General features: G+C 35.9%; 1 protein-coding gene across 1 annotated transcript in view; it reads right to left on the reverse strand.

Moving 5' to 3' along the window:
• The window catches only part of LOC121030780 (uncharacterized), a 113863-nt gene that overhangs the window by 91399 nt on the left and 1873 nt on the right, over window positions 1–20591 (reverse strand). Inside the window, exons 3-4 of the mRNA XM_040475559.1 lie at window positions 17812–17882; window positions 16653–16731 (exon numbers count right to left, since the gene is read on the reverse strand). Of these exons, the coding sequence (XP_040331493.1) occupies window positions 16653–16731; window positions 17812–17882 (150 nt within the window). The remainder of the gene's footprint in view (window positions 1–16652; window positions 16732–17811; window positions 17883–20591) is intronic.

Here is a 20591-nt window from a genome sequence, read left to right on the forward strand (position 1 = left end):
TTTTTTTTTTTTCCTTCCCCTCCCCCATGGGTTTCTGTTAAGTTTCTCAGGATCCACATAAGAGTGAAAACATATGGTATCTGTCTTTCTCTGTATGGCTTATTTCACTTAGCATCACACTCCCCAGTTCCATCCACGTTGCTACAAAGGGCCATATTTCATTCTTTCTCATTGCCACGTAGTATTCCATTGTGTATATAAACCACAATTTCTTTATCCATTCATCAGTTGATGGACATTTAGGCTCTTTCCATAATTTGGCTATTGTTCAGAGTGCTGCTATAAACATTGGGGTACAAGTGCTCCTATGCATCAGTACTCCTGTATCCCTTGGGTAAATTCCTAGCCGTGCTATTGAGGGTCATAGGGTAGGTCTATTTTTAATTTTCTGAGGAACCTCCACACTGCTTTCCAGAGTGGCTGCACCAATTTGCATTCCCACCAACAGTGCAAGAGGGTTCCCGTTTCTCCACATCCTCTCCAGCATCTATAGTCTCCTGATTTGTTCATTTTTGCCACTCTGACTAGTGTGAGGTCATATCTGAGTGTGGTTTTGATTTGTATTTCCCTGATGAGGAGCGACGTTGAGCATCTTTTCATGTGCCTGTTGGCCATCCGGATGTCTTCTTTAGAGAAGTGTCTATTCATGTTTTCTGCCCATTTCTTCACTGGGTTATTTGTTTTTCAGGTGTGGAGTTTGGTGAGCTCTTTATAGATTTTGGATACTAGCCCTTTGTCTGATATGTCATTTGCAAATATCTTTTCCCATTCCGTTGGTTGCCTTGTAGTTTTGTTGGTTGTTTCCTTTGCTGTGCAGAAGCTTTTTATCTTCATAAGGTCCCAGTAATTCATTTTTGCTTTTAATTTCCTTGCCTTTGGGGATGTGTCGAGTAAGAGATTGCTACGGCTGAGGTCATAGAGGTCTTTTGCTGCTTTCTCCTCTAGGGTTTTGATGATTTCCTGCCTCACATTCAGGTCCTTTATTCGTTTTGAGTTTATTTTTGTGAATGGTGTGAGAAAGTGGTCTAGTTTCAACCTTCTGCATGTTGCTGTCCAGTTCTCCCAGCACCATTTGTTAAAGAGACTGTCTTTTTTCCATTGGATGTTCTTCCCTGCTTTGTCAAAGATGAGTTGGCCATACGTTTGTGGGTCTAGTTCTGGGGTTTCTATTCTATTCCATTGGTCTATGTGTCTGGGGTTTCTATTCTATTCCATTGGTCTGTTTTTGTGCCAATACCATGCTGTCTTGATGATTACAGCTTTGTAGTAGAGGCTAAAGTCTGGGATTGTGATGCCTCCTGCTTTGGTCTTTTTCTTCAAAATTACTTTGGCTATTCGGGGCCTTTTGTGGTTCCATATGAATTTTAGGATTGCTTGTTCTAGTTTCGAGAAGAATGCTGGTGCAATTTTGATTGGGATTGCATTGAGTGTGTAGATAGCTTTGGGTAGTATTGACATTTTGACAATATGTATTCTTCCAATCCATGAGCAGGGAATGTCTTTCCATTTCTTTATATCTTCTTCAATTACCTTCATAAGCTTTCTATAGTTTTCAGCATACAGATCTTTTACATCTTTGGTTAGATTTATTCTTAGGTATTTTATGCTTCTTGGTGCAATTGTGAATGGGATCAGTTTCTTTATTTGTCTTTCTGTTGCTTCATTGTTAGTGTATAAGAATGCAACTGATTTCTGTACATTGATTTTGTATCCTGCAACTTTGCTGAACTCATGTAGAGCAGATCAACGAAACCAAGAGTTGGTTTTTTGAAAAAATAAACAAAATTGACAAACCTCTAGCCAGGCTTCTCAAAAAGAAAAGGGAGATGACCCAAATAGATACAATCATGAATGAAAATGGAATTATTACAACCAATCCCTCAGAGATACAAACAATTATCAGGGAATACTATGAAAAATTATATGCCAACAAATTGGACAACCTGGAAGAAATGGACAAATTCCTAAACACCCACACGTTTCCAAAACTCCATCCAGAGGAAATAGAAAGCTTGAACAGACCCATAACCAGGGAAGAAATGGAATCGGTTATCAAAAATCTCCCAAGAAATAAGAGTCCAGGACCAGATGGCTTCCCAGGGGAGTTCTACCAGATGTTTAAAGCAGAGATAATACCTATCCTTCTCAAGCTATTCCAAGAAATAGAAAGGGAAGGAAAACTTCCAGACTCATTCTATGAAGCCAGTATTACTTTGATTCCTAAACCAGACAGAGACCCAGTAAAAAAAGAGAACTATAGGCCAATACCCCTGATGAATATGGGTGCAAAAATTCTCAATAAGATACTAGCAAATCGAATTCAACAGCATATAAAAAGAATTATTCACCATGATCAAGTGGAATTCATTCCTGGGACGCAGGGCTGGTTCAACATTCGCAAATCAATCAACGTGATACATCACATTAATAAAAGAAAAGAACCATATGATCCTGTCCATCGATACAGAAAAGGCCTTTGACAAAATTCAGCACCCTTTCTTAATAAAAACCCTTGAGAAAGCCGGGACAAAAGGAACATACTTAAAGATCATAAAAGCCATTTATGAAAAGCCCACAGCTAACATCATCCTCAATGGGGAAAACTGAGAGCTTTTTCTCTGAGATCAGGAACACGACAGGGATGCCCATTCTCACCGCTGTTGTTTAACATAGTGTTGGAAGTGCTAGCATCATCAATCAGACAACAAAAGGAAATCAAAGGCATCAAAATTGACAAAGATGAAGTCAAGCTTTCACTTTTTGCAGATGACATGATACTATACATGGAAAATCCGATAGACTCCATCGAGTGTCTTTTGATGGCTATGCTATACTTCTTGTTGGCCTTATCAACAGCAAGTGCTTATGGGTAGCATCCAGCCCAAAAACATATTCCTGTATCTTCTGAGTATTACTTTTATTTTTTGCATTACCTAGGTTTACTCATTTTTCCTTGTATCTTACAGCTTTGTTAAACCAAGTAAAAATATTGATGATCTCCTAAATCAAGGCATGAATACAGTATGAAAGAAAATCTTACTTGACATTCTCCATTAGTTTGGTGCTAGATATTTTTCCCTCAAAGACTAGTCAATAGGGACAAGGTTGAAGAGAGCCAAGATAAAAAAAATTCTAGTCTGTTTGTACAATTTCTTCTCCTGCTTTCACCTCAGTGATTTCAGCTGCTTTGTAATGATTTCCCTTTAAGACGAAACACAATGTCATAACAGACATAAAAGGTCAATTGTTAAGTATTCTATAAATGTTAGATTCTTTTTTTCTTCTTATCTTACTTCTTTATCCTTCCCTTCTACTACAGGTTTCCTCAAATCTCAAAGTCACTATTCTCACCATTGCCAGACTTTTTAAGCCCCCAATAATCGTGCTTTTAAAGCTGATTGATATTGGTTCCATAGGACGAGGGAAAGAAAATGTGACTAGGAATCTCTCACAGCTTCTCCAGGCAAAAAAGTTCTCCTTTGATTCATTTCAGACCTCATTTGGTTTTTGCCATTTTTTAAAGTGGTGCATTAAAGCACTTGCCTGTACCACTAAAATGATAATGAACTTAAACTGCAGTTCCACATTATAGCCCTCATTAGTGTGCAGTTCCTGGGTATCAGAAACAAAATCTTAGCACTCAATTCCTATCTGAGTCAAGTAAATCTTGTACAAAAGCACAATACAACTATTTATTTAATGAGTAAAAATGTGTGTGGACTAAATGACTCTTAAGTTAAATGTATTTAAATTTTTATGTAACCTTTTAGTAATGAGGGTACTATGGTAAAAACAAATTTTACCTAAATATCCTACTAAATATCCTACCTAAATATCCTATCTAAATATCGTACTTTGATTTACAAAGTTTAATTCACCAGAAGTAACTTTATTTAACAATAAATATTTCTAAAGTTTTATGTATATACACATACATACATACATACATACATATATACACATAGATTAACTGGGTTTTTTATTGAAATTTTCACATTATAAACATATTTTGGAAAATAAAACATTTTGGTAGAAGACTAGTGGCATCAAAAATTGCTTTGATTGGGGCGACTGGGTGGCTCAGTCGGTTAAGCGTCCAACTTTGGCTCAGGTCATGATCTCACCATTAGTGACTTTGAGCCCTGCATTGGGCTCTGTGCTGACAGCTCAGAGCCTGGAGCCTGCTTTGATTCTGTGTCTCCCTCTCTCTCTCTCTGCTCCTCCCCTGCTCACACTATCTCTCTCTCTTAAAAATAAATAAATATTTAAAAAAAAAATTTAAATTGTTTTGATTAAGCCAAACTAACAGGTAAGGGATTTTTATATTGATAGCTGAGTCAAGTTTATCTGATGGGGAAACCAGAAATTCTAAAAAAAATTATAGACAGCAGTTACATTTAAGTACTCTGCAGTTAAAAGCAGCAGCAGTTTATTTAACAGGTTGCTGAGAACCAAGTAGTACTTACTGTTTTGGTATTTTGCCTGACTTTTTCCATTTACAAATGAATCAGTGCCCAATAGAAATAGCTTTAAAATATAGTTAAAATGAAAAGTCCCAAGTTCACTAATATATTTTATTAACTAGAATGATAGTTCTCTTTAATGGTATTTGTCTGATACTGGGTTTATGTATTTCTTCACACATTCTGTAAATGAACACCAACCAAAACAAATACTTTAATGATATTTATACCAGTTTCTATGTAAGAACATTATATTACACTGTTTGTTTTCTTGAAGGAATACAAAAGATTAGAAGCTGTGAATGTTGAATACAAACTTTGGTTTCTTTTTTTGAAATGCCACCTCAAACTAGAGTTTTCAAAACTGAAATGTACTGATAATAAAAGGCACTCATAAACCAGAATCTAGATAAACCAAAGAAAAAAAATTGTTTAAATCTATAATCAACCCTCAATACTAATTTTTATCAAACATCAACCAATGTTTTTCCTAAGAAAGTGTCTAAAAATAATGACCCAATACAACAACAGAACACCAAAATAGGCATGATTTTTTTTCATTGGTTTTAAATGCTGCTTACATTTTGAAGCTTTATAATTTCTATGAATGCTCTTTGAAGATCAAGTTCATTGTTTTTATGCTTGAGGAAAGAGACTTGCTCCAGCCTGAACAAAGAGAAGACAGCAGAGCCAAGGCCAGGGTTTCTGAAGTTTCTACATCAGGCCTCCAGAATTCCTCCAAGGAGCCACAGGAGCCACCGTAGGGGCAGGGGGTGGGGGTGCAACTGTGGAAGGGCTAGGTGGTCTGGACACCTTACGTTCCCCTCACACACTGCACTGTCTTTAACAAGAGGTGCTCAGCTTGCATCTTGTTGACATATTTGAAATTCTGGGTAAGAATGAGTTTGAAAAGAAAAAAAAAAAACCAATTCTGTTCCTCAAAAATAAATTTGAAAACCACTGCATTACCCCGTGCACCCTGGTAAGAAAAAAGGGGGAATATCATGGGGACTCAAATTTGAAATGATGTCACTGTTAATACCTACCATGAGAAACACCTAGAAACTGTATTTCAAAATAAGGCAAAAGAGGTCATGAATGTAGATTTTGTACAAGCAAAACCTTTATTATTTATTTTTTCTTTAATTTTTTTAATGTTTATTTTTGAAAGAGAGAGAGAGTGTGAGTGGGGGGAAGGGCAGAGAGTGAGGGAGACACAGAATCTGAAGCAGGCTCCAGGCTCTGACCTGTCAGCACAGAGCCTGATGCGCGGGGGCTCAAACTCACAAACCACTACTAGATCATGACCTGAGGCCAAGTCAGATGCTTAACCAACTGAGCCGGCCAGGTGCCCTAGTTTTTCCTTTTTTCTTGTACTTTAACTACTGACCTAGTGTTTCTAGAAATTTGAATCACACAGAAATGAACAGTGAATAAACAAAGTTTAGTAGAGGAACTTCCAATGTTTCAGAATACAAGGACAGGTGGAGCATACAGAAAAGCACAAGAATAAACTAACAGAAATCAGAACAATGGAATGCTAAATGGACATGTTGACAGAGAACCAACTAAATGGGCAAAACAGTCAGGAAAAGCTTTCTGGAAAAGAGGTGCTCAAGTAAGAGTAGAGGTAAAGGAAATTACATTCCTGGTGGAGTGAACAGGGCTGAAGGAGGGGGGCGGGTGGAAGCATACTTACTGAAGAGAAAGATAGATCCAAATGGAGAGGAGTGTTTGTGTCAGTGATATATAAGCTTGAATTGGTAAAATGGGGTTATACTGAAGAAGCCCTTTCAAGGCAATAGAGGAAGACATTTAATTTAAGGTATACATAAGGGGCAATATGGTACTACCTTTGATACTCAACAAAAGAAGTATTTTAGTGCTAGCAACCTGGTAGTGTGTTCTGAATTATCAAGGCACTTTTCTTTTATTGTATTAAATTACTGGTGGTGGAAAAAATTTAGGTGATGCTTCAAAATATGCTAGATCATTTTCATGGATTTAAAATCACATATGCAATAATGGATCACATGGATGGATATTTTATACTTCTTCACACTTGTGCTGGCAAAAAAAAAAAGCTTAGGAGGCATATGCCGTTACCTAATCTATCTCTTTCACATCAGATTTACATATTACATATCATTTTTAATTTTTATCATCCCCTTTTAAAGCATTTGGAAAATGAGAAATTTTGTTTAAAAGTAAGTGCTTCAGGTTTGAGAAATATTTGAAATAAAATAGTCTCTCCTAGGGTGGTGTAGAAATATTTGGATACATTAGAAAAATAATGGATATTATTAGACAATTAAAATTGAGGAAAGAACTTTCCCTAGAAAATTTTGGATTAAATGACCCTGGAGAAGTGTTCTTTTCCATTTATAGTTTTTATTTCTGCTTCTTCACTGTGCAGCACATGGAGAAAAAATTTTACCTAGTATAAAAAAGTAAGTAATATGAAAAGGTAATCAATGGACTGGGAATATCCTTCCAAGGTCAAATCAATGAATGGTCTTTAGAAAGAGTGTATCATATGATTCTTAATTTTTAGAGGAAAACATAAACCATTATTTTTTAAAAGTAATAAATCCTGTATATACATAAAATAGGTCTCAAATGAAAATTATCTCACAAATAAGATTTTTAAACTCCTAAATATAATTTTCCAATCTGCAATGTTTTCAGAACATCCAACTCAAAATGTTACATGTTTCCTCCCCTCCTGTCTTTTTCTTTTCCCAAGTTCATTGTTGAGGTCTGTGGCTATACGTGCATGTACATGCCATGGTTCTCCTTTCTAAAATCTGGTACAGAGAATATTTTTTTAAGCAGCAAATTTTTTCCATCTTGGGAGTTACCTAGTTTTGCTGAATAAATACTGTGATATGCTTGCTTAGGGGTGTGCTTGAGTGAGAATAGTGGTAGTTGGGCAGTCTTTTTCAATGAATGGCTTTTATAACTGTAGTGTTTGTTTTTCTTAGAATGCAAGCTTGGAAAAAGAGCTGAATTGCATTTAAATAAGACTGTTATGAAAGGAAGGAGAGAAGAGTGGCAATAAGGATAGTTTTAGATCAGAACATAATTTTGAAGAGTACTGATATACCAGATAATCTCAATTATAAATTTGCTAAACTCACTCCATTTCCCAGCTCTGAAAACTGACTTCATCTGCTTTGGTTTTGTGCAGCTGGATCTGCCTTGACCAGGGGTATTGGGGGGAAAATCAGAGGCTTCTTGATCAAATAACCTCTGGATCACTCACAAGCATAAGTGTGCATACACTTATATACATGTGCACACACTTGCAGACCTGTGCACACATGCACACAAGTGTATATCATCATACAAAAAGGTTCCTGTCAGCTTAAGCCATTTCTCCATTGATGAGGGGAGACCAGTTCATGTAAAGATTACTTGAATCACTGTGGTTATACTTATAGTAAAAAAATAGAATTTTAACAGCATTCACAAACTGACTTGGCCATCTGATAAGCCACTGGAAACAGATGGAAAATGCCAACTTTTGGTGCAAACCACACAGTTTGTGACTATAATCATTTTGAAAATTTCCATTATTTATCTTCCTTTCTTTTGCCCAAATTTACTTTGTACTTTGAGGATATTAAGAATAAAAGCTATGTATCTATACGGATAAAGGACTTCATTCTAACTTCTATTTGTAACTCAAGAAACATCACATCAAAGTTGTATTACTGTTTTTCATGGTGTTATTATGAATCTAATTCTGCTAATTCTTAAAACAAATAACTACCGTCAAAAGAAGTCCTTTGTTACATAATTAATTTTAACACTGGATAATTTCTGTTGTATAGCTTTATTGTTATGTGCTTTATCAAGTAAGAAAATATCTGCCTATCTTTATTTCATATCTACATTTGTTCTATAATAACTAATATTTCCTAAACTAGAATATATCTTAGAGATCATCCAATCCAGCTAAACTGTGCAGAGAAAGACATCACATGTTACATATTTCATGCAAGTAATTTTTATGGAGTACTACATAAAGATGTAAAACTATGAATTCTGAAAACATAGCTGTATTTCATACTAAGGGATTTTCACAAAGAAACCTTTTGAAAATACCAATTAGAATTTGTAAGTTGATACTTAGGGATGAACAATATGTGCATTGACTTGCTCAAACACAAGGCTGACAAAACTGCATTAGTTAGGATGCCTTTGGCTGTAAATAACAGAAAATGCAATAAAAACTGGCTTAATATTAAGGAAGATTTACTTGATACTAAAATGTTTTGAGTTGAGGTGGTCCCAGAGGTGGCTAACTCAACAGCTCAATTACTTCATCAATGACTTAGGATATATTTAACTTTGCATTTGTCATCCTGAGAATCTAGGGTTGTCATTAAATACAGGACATCAAGTTAAATTTGAATTTTAGTTAAATTATACATGTCTCTTGTGATGTTACTTATTATTTGAAATTTCAAATTTAACTAGGTCCCTGCATTACTGTTTCCTAAATCTGGGATGCTTATCAGCATCTTGGTTTTTCTTTCTAAGCTAGCTCCACTTATGGTCACAAGATGGCTGCCTTATCTCTTAGCGTCATATGTAGATGCCAACATCCAGTGGCATAATAAGGATTCTGTTGGTAAGGAAGAAGGTGGAGGAGTGGTGTTTTGGTAGGCAACTAACACTATAGGTCTCCCAGGCAAATCTGAATTTTTGTTGATCAAAACATAGTTTCCTCTAATATTAAGTAATTATATCCTACTATGTAATTCAGCCTGCCTTCTGATTCAGGGATAGGAATTTTTTTTTTTTCTATAAAAAAATGTTCTTTCTTTTTTAGTTTCTTTGTTGGAACTGGGAAAGCCCCAATCACCACATGTAAAATAACAAATAATATTTATTGAGTATCCTGAACCAAGGGAAAAATATGGCTCATTTGCACATTTCCCCTTCCCACTTTATTCCTAGGGCACATATAGGAGCTTCTCCATGTTCACGGTTGCCGGTTCTTTCTTCCTCCTTTATGCTGGTTGTTCACATTATGCATGGCCAAATTACATCTCAATTTCCTATGTTCTCCTCCTCTTTCCACTCTCCCACCTTTGAAAACTTAAAATATCCATGAGGCCATATTTGTACTTAAGTGATAATGGTTTTATGTGGGCTAGATAAACCAAGCTGTGTTAATATTTACTTTACTAATGTGTTGGACCTCTGAGGTAATTTAAGTCCTTAATCATTTCAACAGTTCAACCTCTTTAAAAAGCTCTTCAGGAATGCAGCCAGTTTAGGCATCTTAGTGACATGGCACTTTTGGCTTCCCAACACACTTCCAGAGGCAGGTGGCTACAAGAAAGTTCGGCCTATATGACTCTGCCGCTTGGAGTATGTTCATTATGGCTGTTTGGTCTCACTTATGCCATCTTTCATTCCCACATCACACTCACATTGCAATCCACTGGTTTCTGCAGCTGTTTTCTCCACCCCATTTCCTGTCTCATCTTGAATGATTCATAAGTGACTTCAATATTTATAGATGTGCCCCACCCAACACCCTAGACTCATCATTTCTTGACCTCTCCTGCTGCACAGGCCTTTAACCTCTTTGGACTTCAGTGATCTACTACCAGTGCCATTCCCCAGTGCTACCTACTCATTCCCAGCAACTCTTTACCCCCCTTAATTACACTTCACAATCTTACTGTCTTTGAGTTCCTGCTCTTTTCAGTGATCCCTTTTCCTTGTTTCTATCTAATTATTTGACTTCAAAGGAACCTCAACCTTAAGAATATAGCGAAGATTCAAGTCTCTGAACCCCTATACAACCTTGCTTCTTTCCCTCGTGCCCTATGTCTTCCAACTAACCCTGCTTGCTGTGGCTCATCTCATCAACTAATCCCTCAACTTCCATCACACACAACCTCTGAGCTCCTATTCTTGATGTGTCTAAAATTTTGTTTTTTGAAATTTAAGACCTGTGTACCTAAACCTGATAAGTAAAGTCATGCCATTGCCATCAATCAGCATTGTAAAGTGGTTAAGAGCATGGACCCTGGAGCCAGAACATGGAAACTCAGTTCTAGGCTCCTCTACTTACTAGCTAGGTACCCTTAGAAAAATAGCATAACCACTTTGTGCCTCATTTTCTTCATCTGAAAAAAGGGAATAATAATCAAGCATATCTCATAGACATATTATGATGAATAAATGAGCTGATATTTATAAGGTGTTAGAGGCATATATAATGGTTAAATAAATATTTTATTTCTCCCCTATACTCTTGTTTCCATTTTTAATAACAGTTATCCCAAACCTTTGCTCTTGTAAATTTTCCAAACAGCTCATGATCCATTACTTCAGCAGATGATCTGGCTAATTCTCCGAGTACAAAAAGGACATGAGGCGTTAACTCCTTTAAATAATCTTCCCCTGAAAATTTAACTACATTGGTAGGTTGTATTTCTTTCCGATCTAAAAGAAAGAAATGACCTTCTAAAATAAATTTTCCTCCCTTTCTCAAGATCACATCCCTTCAAATACCTAGCCTTTTCTGTGTATATCTAATCTTTCTCTGTCTACTTGTTACTGTTTTTAACCAGTAAACATGTTTTATTCCTCAAAAGAATAACCAGAAATCCTTCTTCAACTCTATTTCCTTTTATCTATTTCCTATCTTCATCCTTTTCTTCATCAGATGTCTACATTTACTGTTTCTATCTTTACATCTCTCAAGACTATTCTTGAGAAACGATAATAATTGTAAGAAGGTCTAATAATAAAATTAAGTGGAAATAAACTCAGAAGAGTCAAAATTTTAGAACTTGGCTTTCCCCAACTAAGTCCAGACATAGGTAATCATGATTTGGAATGACCATATATTTATATAATGGCTTTCTTGCTCTTTTGTTCTATCTTTACCAACCAATTAATTGTTTTAGTTTGACTACCCCTGCTATTTCCTGTTTCCATCTTCTAAAAGGAATCAGCCCCACAGAGTCGCACTACAATCAGGGTTTCACTCTCCGCCATTCCACCACAATTATTGTCAAGGGCAGCAATAACATCTGTACTGCAAAATCCAGGGATCGATTTTCAGTTTTCATCTTAATCAACTTCTCAGAAAGTTGGTAGACTTAATCATTTCCTCTTCTTTAAAACCTTTTTGTTTCAGTGGCCTTCAAGATACCACTTCTCTTAGTTCTCTTTCTACTTTGCTAGTTGTGCTAGATGATCTTTCTTAGCCTCCTTTGCTGGATTCTTCTCCTTTATTTGCCTTGAAAATGTGAAGTACCCCAAGCACTATCCTTGGACATCTCTTCTAACAATTCTTCACCAATTCCCCCTTGGTGGCCCCAACTAGTTTTTTAGCTTTGGATACTATTTATATGCTGACGACTTTTAAATTTATATTCCAGTCCAGATTTTTCCCTTGAAGTCTATATTCATATATCTAATGCCTACTCAACATACTCTCTTGGAAGTCTAACAGGCTTTTCAAACAATATATTCAACAAACTTTCATTTCTCCCTAAGCTCCTCCACTCTTAGACTTCTCCATCTCAGTCAGGGAGAGTGTGTAAACTTAATAGAGGGGAATTCTCAAGAACACAACAATAAAGCTGGTAAAAGAATAAAAGCCAGTAAAGGAGATTGAGAAGTAGGAGAATAGGAAAATATAAGATCAAGAAATAAATGAGAGGAATAGTCAATCCTGCAAAAACTATAAGGATAACTATAAAATGAGAGCTGAAAGGATCCAGCAGATTTGGCATTTTTGAAGTCACTGATGACTACTGCTTTGGTAGGTTTGAAATAGTTTACTTGGGAAATAGAAAGAAGGCTGTCTAGTATTAAGGATTCAATACACACACAACACACCCTACAATATTTTAACCAAACTTTCATCCAGAGTTCCAGTTCTGTGCTGTATTTCTGAATGCTTGGGGTTACATTTCCATCAGTATGATTTGGAAGTACCTCATATCTAACATGTCCTATAATGAACTCATTTCCTTTCCTCTTTTTCTCTCACTTCTAAACAAATTAGTACCAAATACCCGATTCTCCTAAATTCTTTATTAGGTTGAATGACACCTATACCTATCCATGCACCTGCAGTGGAAAACAAACCTTGAAGATCATTCTGTTTCTTCCTTCCCACCCATTTCGTAGTTTGTCAAATCTGATTGCATCCCCTATTTCCCTCAGTCTAACTTGAATTTTTATTAACCTCCCTGTCCCCAGGCCCCAAACATATAAGCCTCCTAATTGGCTTCCTTGCCTAACAACTTCCATACCTGACTCTTTCTGCTATATAGTTACTAGTTATCTTTCAATAAAGCACTTTAGTTAAAACTGGAAGTTGCTTTCAACTTCTATTCTAAGATTGCAGTAAGATAGTCTTAGAATAGCACTCCGAGGCCTTTGAAATTTGGCTGTCACTTACCAGCCATTTGAAACTTACCATTTCAAAGTTCAAATAATGTTTTCCTCCCTAAGTTGTAAATACAATTTCAAAATGTTTGGAAAATAAAGGAAAAAAGTTAGCTATAATATTGTCATGGTAATGGAACATCTTTGTTTCACTCCTAACATTCCCCTATGGATATACATATTTGTATAGTAAACATAATTTTGCATAATATTCTTACATATTTAGCTATTCCTTGTCATGGTGCAGAAAAGGAATATAAAAGTTATAAAATATTATTTTGAGAAAAAAAATGGAAGTAAAAGAAGAAAAAAGGTGGGGACAAGTTAGAGGTATGAATAAGGTTTAGGATGCATACCATGATGACCTACTCATCTACCATGAGTGAGCCACACATTTGGCTCTCAATTCTCTACTAACCAATGTTAAAAACAGAAACTTTGTTAGTTATCCAAGTCCCAGTGCCCATGAGATTAAAATAAAATGTCCCAGTAATTTCAACTCATCTTGGAACAAATATTATAAAAAGACTTCTTCTGAGGTTCTCCTAAAGAGAAGGCAGGGTGATGTACTTAACAAGTTCTGGGAAGACTCCTTATATTAGAAGTAGCACATCTCATTTCACATCATTATTCATATTGAGAATCAATATAGGCAGATGCTATTTTACAAATCAGAGTGATTTTGTGAAAACCAACTTTTTGGAAATCATTTGATATTATCAAAGCACCCAGCTCTTTGCTGATCTGCTTTAAATCATGGCTAAATATTAATATATTGAAATGCTCATATGTAGTATATATTAGTCACAGTAGCGGTTGAATTTTTTTAGTGTTTATTTATTTTTGAGAGAGAGAGAGAGAGAAAGCATGTGCCTTCAGGCACATAGGAGAGAGGTGGAAAGAGAGGAACAGAGGATCTGAAGCAGGCTCCCTGCTGACAGCAGTTAGCCCAATGTGGGGCTTGAACTCACCGTGAGATCATGACCTGAGCTGAAGTCAGATGTTCAACTACTGAGCCACCCAGGTGCCCCAGAAGTGATTGAATTTTACCCTTCAGAAAATCTTTCTGAATATTGTTACTCTTCAAAATAGAATTTTAAATAGTTCTTAGGTGAAAAGTGAAATCTTAAAAACTTCAGGTCTCCTATTGGGCAATTAAAGCTTACTTGGAAGGCCAGATTTTAGGTTGAGAAGCAAAAATTCTTCTTGATCATCTGTGTGATTCCTCTTGAGAAAGTTCTTTGAGTATAAGAATGTGGCTGGCCCAGGGATGCTATAGTCTTGGGCTTTTTTATGTAACAGGGAATATGATGTTATCCTAGAAGGACTCAAAAATTTACTGATAATTTAAGAAGCCTACATACTAAAATCTTTGTTTTTATATTCTCCAAGTTTTTCAGAACATTTGATAAGATAAAAGCAGTTTTTCTACCTTTGCCTTTATCAATGTTTGTAGGGCTTTTGAGATATGGATTCTTGTCCTAATTAATGCTGTCACTAACTAAATGGCTGACCTTGGGCAGGCTTCTTAAGTTTCCAAGCTCATTTTCTCTCCCTTTGTAAAATGAGGGAGCTGTTGTAGGGTAACTGCCTCTGTAGAATTCCTTCCAGTTATGAGTCATACTGACCCCTCTGCCCACTTCTATAGGTGAAGAACCTCCTCAGTCAGAGGAGAGTAAGTGATTACTAATGTTTCTTTAACAGTGGACCTGGAATACTAGGAGACAGTCACATATCTTAGGTGAGAGCATGGGCTTTGCAGGGGAAAATCCTGGTTCCACTCTGCCACTTACTAGTACACAGCCTGGGGCAAGTATTAATCTCTCTGAAGCTCAGTTTCCCTAACTATAAAGTGAAAATAATACAAATGCTTTTATAATTGTTGTATTAAATGAGACACTGTAAATCTAGCCCTAAGTAGAGTGTCTGGCACAAGGCAAGTACTCAATCAAAAGTATCTATTTGTCACATTGTTATTTCCTTGGGTCCACTGAAATAACTGTTCTTTTAATAGCATTTCTCCAAATTGAATATCAGCACTATTATAATTACAGTATTTAAAGGTTTTAAGGTGCCAACTTGGCTGACTAGTAAAAAAAAAAAAAATTGGAAAGATACAGGCTCAGGGGATTTTTAAAAAATTAACCAAAACAACCTGTGTGTTGACCTTTACCCTGTAGTTCTTTTATTTAATAACATTCTATTAATAAATATAACTTTAAGCTGTTTGATTTAGTGCTAATGTAATCCAGTTCAAATATGCTACCTTTCTTGTCTGCTCCAAAGAAATTTTAATGGAGGTTTGGTTCACGTTTCTGTTTGATTTGAAATAAGATTGTGGGAAGTTCTTAGTTTTGGGTCCCCATCAGTAGATATGTAGTCACTTTTTTGATCATTTGTAGATTATATTTAAATGCAACTAAATGTGATAAAATCATTCTTAGATGGTTGAGGTAAGCTTTGAAGGCTGTATAAATACTTATCTTTTAATTTAAAAACAATCGCCTCACCATAAAATAAAAGGAAAAAATTCCCCAAATGTGGGAAAGCAGAGTTCTTGGCGATGTTCTTAAACTACAGCAGGAAATATGTGTTTGTTTATTATGACCCTAGTGCTTTCACAGGCCAGATGAACTTTCAAACACAGAGTTTTCATTCTGTTAACCAACAACTGTCACCCGACTTGTGGAAACTGATAATTTTTGCAGGGAGTTCAAGGAAAACATTTGCATAATTCCATCTGGTAGAACCTGGCTTGTCCCCACAGCTTGCAGATAGACCCTTTGTGAACAATTCTAACTGTAGGGCTACCTATGGGGTGTGTCAATTACCACAGAGTTACTTGCTGGATCAATCTGTGTTAAAGGTGGCTTTTATGGACTATCAAATTTTATAGCAAAGGAATTTTGAATTATCATTATATGTTTAAGAATTTTTTTTGATTCCAGGTTTCTCCTCATTCATGAGATGTGAGCCTCAACTGATTTGTACCAAGTCGTGGAAGAATAGTTACTTGTATTTCTGCTAGAAAGTTCTCTGCAGGATAAAGGGTGAGTAATATATAGATAGAGAAAGAATCTACACTGATTCATAAATCTTGAATACCTGATTGTTAAATATCTAAAATGTATCAAGCCGTTGAACAGACTTTCATTACATGAATTAAATTTCAAAAGTTTCTTAGGAACTAGCTTATTATTTTCTGTCTCTGTAGCTCTATTTCCTTTAACATTTCATTGCTTAATTAACTCTCATGGAACTTCACTTATTTTAAAAGCAATTTTAAAGGACTATACACTGAATTTATATACAACTTTCTAAAAATTGCCTACAATTATTATTAACTTGTCAAAATTGATTTAATTAGAAAAAGAGATTATTCAGTAGATACATCTTATAGCTTCTGAATTGAAGAATGACAAAAAGGGCGACTTAAAACTGACGCCAAGATAGAGGGATCTGCCGGTTCTGCTCTATATCACAATGGTGGTTGATATGAAGTGTCCTTGTTTTGATGTCCTACCTGCTCAATCTTCTACTTTTTGGTTAGTGATGGTAAGAGAAATTGGTAGAGTTGAATGTAAGGAATAGACAAAAATGGTTTAGCAAAATCCTGTCTGGGTCTGGCAGAAACCCTGCTCTCTCCCCATTTTGTCCACCCTCAAACTTGCCAAGCCTTGTTCACTTTGGCTTTATTTTAAAAATGCATTTCTGGTGAGTGAGGAAAGGTTTTGTACTGTGTTTTCAATGACTCACCCAAAATAACTCCATTGAACTTGTAAACGGTCCTGTTCTGAATGCAGATTGTGTTTGTTCTGAGATGGGCATGAAGGAGCTGCAGAAAGGAGATTAGAGAAGGGAAATGTGGTGGGAGAGGCAGTGCAGTTCAGGCACACATCAGAATTATTTTTAAAAAATACATTGTGTGTGTGTGTGTGTGAAAGACAGTTGTCTATGAGGTCTGTACCATTTAAAGTTCTTAAAGATACATCAGTATTAAATACGGTTCATCTAGCCACCAACCTTTCTTTTGATTCTCATAAAATGTGAAAGGAAGATTTATCTGTGAATATATAATTCCAAATACATGCATTGTGAAACTTTTTAAAGTGCTAAATGGCTTCAAATAGGAAATAATCAGGGGGGCCTGGGTGGCGCAGTCGGTTAAGCCTCCGACTTCAGCCAGGTCACGATCTCGCGGTCCGTGAGTTCGAGCCCCGCGTCAGGCTCTGGGCTGATGGCTCGGAGCCTGGAGCCTGTTTCCGATTCTGTGTCTTCCTCTCTCTCTGCCCCTCCCCCGTTCATGCTCTGTCTCTCTCTGTCCCAAAAATAAATAAACGTTGAAAAAAAAAATTCAAATAGGAAATAATCATATATATAACACAAGCTAGAATTAATCTTAAAATAGGAAGAAAATGTCTATCAATACATTGATCACATAATAGGGCAGTGTTAAAACTGGGAAGTGCAATAATGACATCCTCTTGTGTACTGAATAAAAATGTTTAATACCAAGTGGCACTGATTATAGATGTACCTCTTGAAAAGCTTTTATGATTCAAAATGTCAGGGACCTTTAAAAACAATATTTTAGGGCAGGACTGAAAAGAAAAAAAAAAGAACTGATCTAAACTTTCATGAATTCATGAAACAGACCAAATAAAGTTTATTCTGTTATATAATCTTGCTTCAGTCAATTGTTAATGAAGAATAGATGAGCTATTTTTACCTGTTGCTCAGAAACACCAAAGAATTGAGCCACTGAAAAGAAAACAAGCTATCTACAAGGTTTTACCATGGAGAGGGTAAATTCAGCAGTATGTGGCAAAAAGAAATGGTGATCTGAGGACAGTGAAATGGATGATAAAATGACAAGTCTTCAACATGCACAAAATCAGAAAGTATGTAAACTTACCAAGATTTTGTAAATAATCTGCAAGGCAAAGTTCCAGTGGTATAAACACCTGCTTCTCTCTCTGGTGTGTACTTGAGAAAATAAGGGAAATAAAAATAGCAGATTGTTACGCTATATTAATGCTTACTTATGAGGACAATGAACTAGCATAATAATCCCTCAATTTTTGCTAATGTGGAAAAACCCTAAGAATAATAGGTTCAAGTTATAGACTATATAAATGAATTTTATCACTTTAAAATATACACAACTAGAAATACTGTAATGATTAATAATGACTCAAATATATAAAAAAAAACAATCTTAAATCAGACTAACCACCTTTCCTCATAGTTCATTTGTATGGTTTGTAAATAATACTTTGAAAATTTTCAAAGAATTCATTTGTTGAGTAATATTTTCCTTTCACCCTCTTTTACCTTAGTGTAAATTATTCCACTAAGTATCCCTGGAAATGTTAGTAGCTATACTGAGTGAGCCCAAAATATTTCATGTTGAAATGAATTTTAGAAATACTGGGTTAAACAAAGTTAAACAGGTTTTTGTTTTTGTTTTTTTTTTTTTTTCCTTAATAAGCCTTGAGAACTTACTTCTCAAGTCTCTTACATTCATTGTGACTGGGTTGGGTGGGAGAGGTGAGAATACAATATACAGTGTTTTCTAAACTTATTTCATACAGAATTCTGTTCTCCATGCACTCCTTTGAAATATATAATGCTGCTTTGTTTATTTAACCTTCAATTCTACTTAGCTTACACCCCCCAACTCCCTTTTGTCTTAATAAGGGGTGAAAATTTGGTAAACTGCAATGCTACCACTTTCTGATCAGAGTCTGTATCAAGATTTTGAGGCATAAAATAAAATATTGATTACATAAATATTCTTGAACAAACAATAACTAGAACAAGATGCTTTAGCTTACTCAATAGTAAATCTTGCTTAGTAATTTTAAGGCATGTGTTAAGGTCTGGAAGAGTAAAAAATAACTAAAGTAATTAAACTGAGCATGATGTTTCATTTCTAGAGATAAGCTTTTCCATTTAAAAGTGTCTAACCAGAATAGGTTTTCTGTCCTAGCCTGAATTTATGCGATTTTTAAAATTCATCTGCATACACATGAGGATAGATGTCACTTAATGGTGTAAGAATAATCCTTCTATTATAACATTGATTTTTGCCTTCTGCAATATAACAATTCCAGCAGCTATCCTGAGCGCCTACTTCCATGTGATTCCATGTGATGCTCACATCAGTTTGGGAAGGCATTTATCATGATTGCTATTTCACAGATGAGGAATGTGATGGCCAAAGATATTATCTGTTTTGCCTTAGGCCATAAAACTAGAAAGATAAACAGATTTCAAACTTCAATCTGACACTGAAGACCCTACTGTTTCCACTACAACTTGCTGGATGGAATTATCCACATCTAACTTAAATTTGTTTATTTCTCTACCTAGCAAGTATCAGTGAATCAGACATTACTCCTTATGGAGAGCTTCTATAATGGGGATATGCAGTTGGTCAACAATATAGTACTTGTTGGGAAAAAAATCCTTGAAGAAGCAAATAGATTCTCCTCGTGTGTAACATGGCATTCCTCACTGAATAAAGGAAACACCTTGGGCATTTTTTAATATCTCAAAGTTGAGAATACAATTAAAACCCTTCACAGTTCAAAACAGCTTGCTGTTTCAAGGATTTCCTTCCCTACTACTTCTGTACCCTCAACATATTACATTAAAAATGCTCATGTAGAAGAAAACATACAATTGCGCTATTAGATTTTAAGCAATTTCTGTATTCTATTCTAATGCTACCTGCTGGCATTTCCCCCTCCTTTCTTTATAGCTTGATTCTGGTGGTTGGCTTTTATTTTTATTTTTTTAAATGTTTATGTATTTGAGGGGCAGAGAGAGAGAGAGACAGAAACAGAGAGACAGAGACAGAGAGAGAATCCCAATGTGGGGCTTGGCTCCCGGAACTCATCAACTGCGAGATGACCTGAGTCAAAATCAAGAGACCAAAACTTAACCGACTGAGCCACCCAGATGCCCCTGGTTTTTAAATATAAAATATACTTCACTATTGCCTTCCTCAAAAGTTCTTTGTTGTTTAAAAGTATTAAACAACAAAACTAAATAAAAAATAATAGGACTTAGAGAAACAATGTAAAGCAAATACTTTATCCATTTGTCTGTCCATGCTGAAGAACATAAAGAACAGAAAAATTTACCTCAAGAAAAGTCATCAGTCCTCTGTACTAAAAGTGTAAGGGGTACAAGAGGAATACAGAATGTTCTTTAATCTCTCACGGTTTACACTCCAATCTGGCTGGGAAGTCAAACATACCCTCAAAGGCCAGTCATATTACTGCACAATTCAGTCTTAAAATAAGTGATCCAGACATTCAGTTGTGAATCAGGGCATCATGGGAGAGACGTGACCAGAAGTGGTGGAAAGATAGGGTTGAGGAAAAGTTCTGGCTCAGGTGGATCTTGAAGTTCATAAAGGTATTGGAGAGAAAAGAACAGGAGTAAATTGAGAGGCAAGGACATAGAGTCAGCAAACAGCACGTGGAGATAATGGAGTTGAAGCTGGAAGCCCCAGATGAATAGGGTGGAGTCTGTTAGGGCCCTGCATGGAACTGTAAAGACAGTATATTTTGTTCTGTGTGTGGCTTTTGACCACCCCTTTCAGTGTCTCTTCTCCAGCTACTTCCCTCTCTCTCTCTCTCTCGCCTACCTTTCCTACAGGCAGCTAGGCCCTAGCCTATTCTG

The sequence above is a fragment of the Herpailurus yagouaroundi genome, unplaced genomic scaffold (assembly GCF_014898765.1).
Source record: "Herpailurus yagouaroundi ecotype Mexico unplaced genomic scaffold, PumYag 140, whole genome shotgun sequence".
Taxonomy (NCBI): domain Eukaryota; kingdom Metazoa; phylum Chordata; class Mammalia; order Carnivora; family Felidae; genus Herpailurus; species Herpailurus yagouaroundi.